The 1,756-nt window shown below is 35.6% G+C and overlaps 1 protein-coding gene across 1 annotated transcript in view; it reads right to left on the bottom strand.

Annotated features, from left to right (window-relative positions):
• Positions 1 to 1,756, bottom strand: part of ERC1 (ELKS/RAB6-interacting/CAST family member 1) — a 580,149-nt gene that overhangs the window by 376,813 nt on the left and 201,580 nt on the right. Inside the window, exons 10-11 of the mRNA XM_011931005.1 lie at positions 1,548 to 1,688; positions 178 to 318 (exon numbers count right to left, since the gene is read on the bottom strand). Of these exons, the coding sequence (XP_011786395.1) occupies positions 178 to 318; positions 1,548 to 1,688 (282 nt within the window). The remainder of the gene's footprint in view (positions 1 to 177; positions 319 to 1,547; positions 1,689 to 1,756) is intronic.

Below are 1,756 nucleotides of genomic sequence, written 5' to 3'. Positions count from 1 at the left end.
GATTATCTTGAATAACATAAAGTAGGATAAGAATGCTAAGATAATTAATTCAGGTATACATGGTATTTTAAAGTTTGGGGGATTATTACTCCATTGGTAAATTATTTCATATAAACATGCTAAGGCTATGCTCTTATTTAAAGCAAAGCAAAAAAAATGTGAAAAATTTTCTTTAACCTTTTTCAATTGTGATTCCATTTTCAGACACTCCTCCTTCTTCTGCTCCAAAGCAATCTCTAGTGTCTTAAGCCGTGAGTCCTTTTTCAGTCCTGAGGATGCCAGAGAAGAAGCATGCTCTTTCAGATCCAGAAGTGAAGCCTAAAAGAAGCAACACACATCTAGAATAAACAACTATAAACAAAATAGAGATTTAAAATTCTAAATTTATCGTGGTAGCTGTAATTTCCTTTCCATTACCAAATGCTGACATATTTCCATTTCAAGGAAATTCATCATGAAATATAAAACAATATTAGCTCTAGCTTTCAACTCTTAACAAATAAGATGGATTCTCAAGAAATACCAATTGAACAGTGATTTAAAGAGTTCTATCAATACATACCCATTCTACAAAATAAACCAAAGTACATCAAGTTTTGTGAATGTAAGTAGTCAAACCTCAGTACCTGCATTAACTTAAACAGAAAACATTTTTCAGCCAGATACCTGTAATCCCAGCATTTTGGGAGGCTGAGGCAGGGGGATCACTTAAGGCCAGGAGTTCAAGACCAGCCTGGGCAACATAGCAAGACCCTGTCTTCACAAAAAAAAAATTTTTACCTTAGCTGGGCATGGTAGTGCACACGTATAGTCCCAGCTACTTGGAAGACTGAAATAGGAAGATCCCTTGGGCCCAGGAGTTCAAGACTGCAGTGAGCTATGATAATGCCACTGCACTCCAGCCTGGGCAACACAGTGAGACGCTCTCTCTTTAAAGAAAAAAATAAATAAACCACACTTTTCCCTATTAAAAGAAAAATTCTATTAGGAATTTAAACTTCCATAACATTTCCTAAAGGTATTAGAAAGAAAATCCACGGAAAGATGCTAAAGCTCATGCATTATCATCTTCTGATTACACAGCATGAGGCATCTTTGCTCTTTAGGTCATATTAACAGGATTCGCCAAAAGCAAGATCCAAGTAGATTAAGTCACCCAATTTAATAGCTGTTGTGTTCTTTGATAGCTCCTATACATGAAATTTCCTTGTTTTGCATATTCCTATCGGTCAACTTTCTTATCTTTAGCACACTGTTTCTCCAAATGTATCTGAGCTTCAGTTACTTTAGGTCTATAAAAATATTAGTAAGTAAAAAACCAACATAAAACATAGTGAGTAACACTTAGAAAATGAATGAACCAATCCACTATGTCTCTGCAAAGCTTTCTGAAATATTCCTTAAGGTATTCACAAAAAGCCTGCTAAAAGAATATTAAGAAAATTTTCCATCGAATACTTTTGTACATGCATTATGAAAACACCAACAACACACAGACACGTGTAATGATTAAGCAAACAAGCTAATTCCATTTTGGTGAGCTTAACCTCTTTCTCTGAAAGGTCGCCTTGCAATAGGCTGACTTTTTCCTTCAAGTCTTTAAGATCCTTTTTGTAGTTATCAATTTCCTCTTGCTTCTCTCGCTCATCTCTGTCCCTCTGCTCCTTTAAGCGTTCAATTGTCCGCTCCTGATGGGAGAAAATATCAACATGTGAGGAAATTCCCTTTTGCACTTATATGACTGTAACTCTGCTTT

The sequence above is a fragment of the Colobus angolensis genome, unplaced genomic scaffold, assembly GCF_000951035.1.
Source record: "Colobus angolensis palliatus isolate OR3802 unplaced genomic scaffold, Cang.pa_1.0 Scaffold89, whole genome shotgun sequence".
NCBI classification, from domain to species: Eukaryota; Metazoa; Chordata; class Mammalia; order Primates; family Cercopithecidae; genus Colobus; species Colobus angolensis.
Note: the sequence above shows the minus strand (reverse complement) of the source record. Positions and strands in the feature narration are given on the sequence as shown.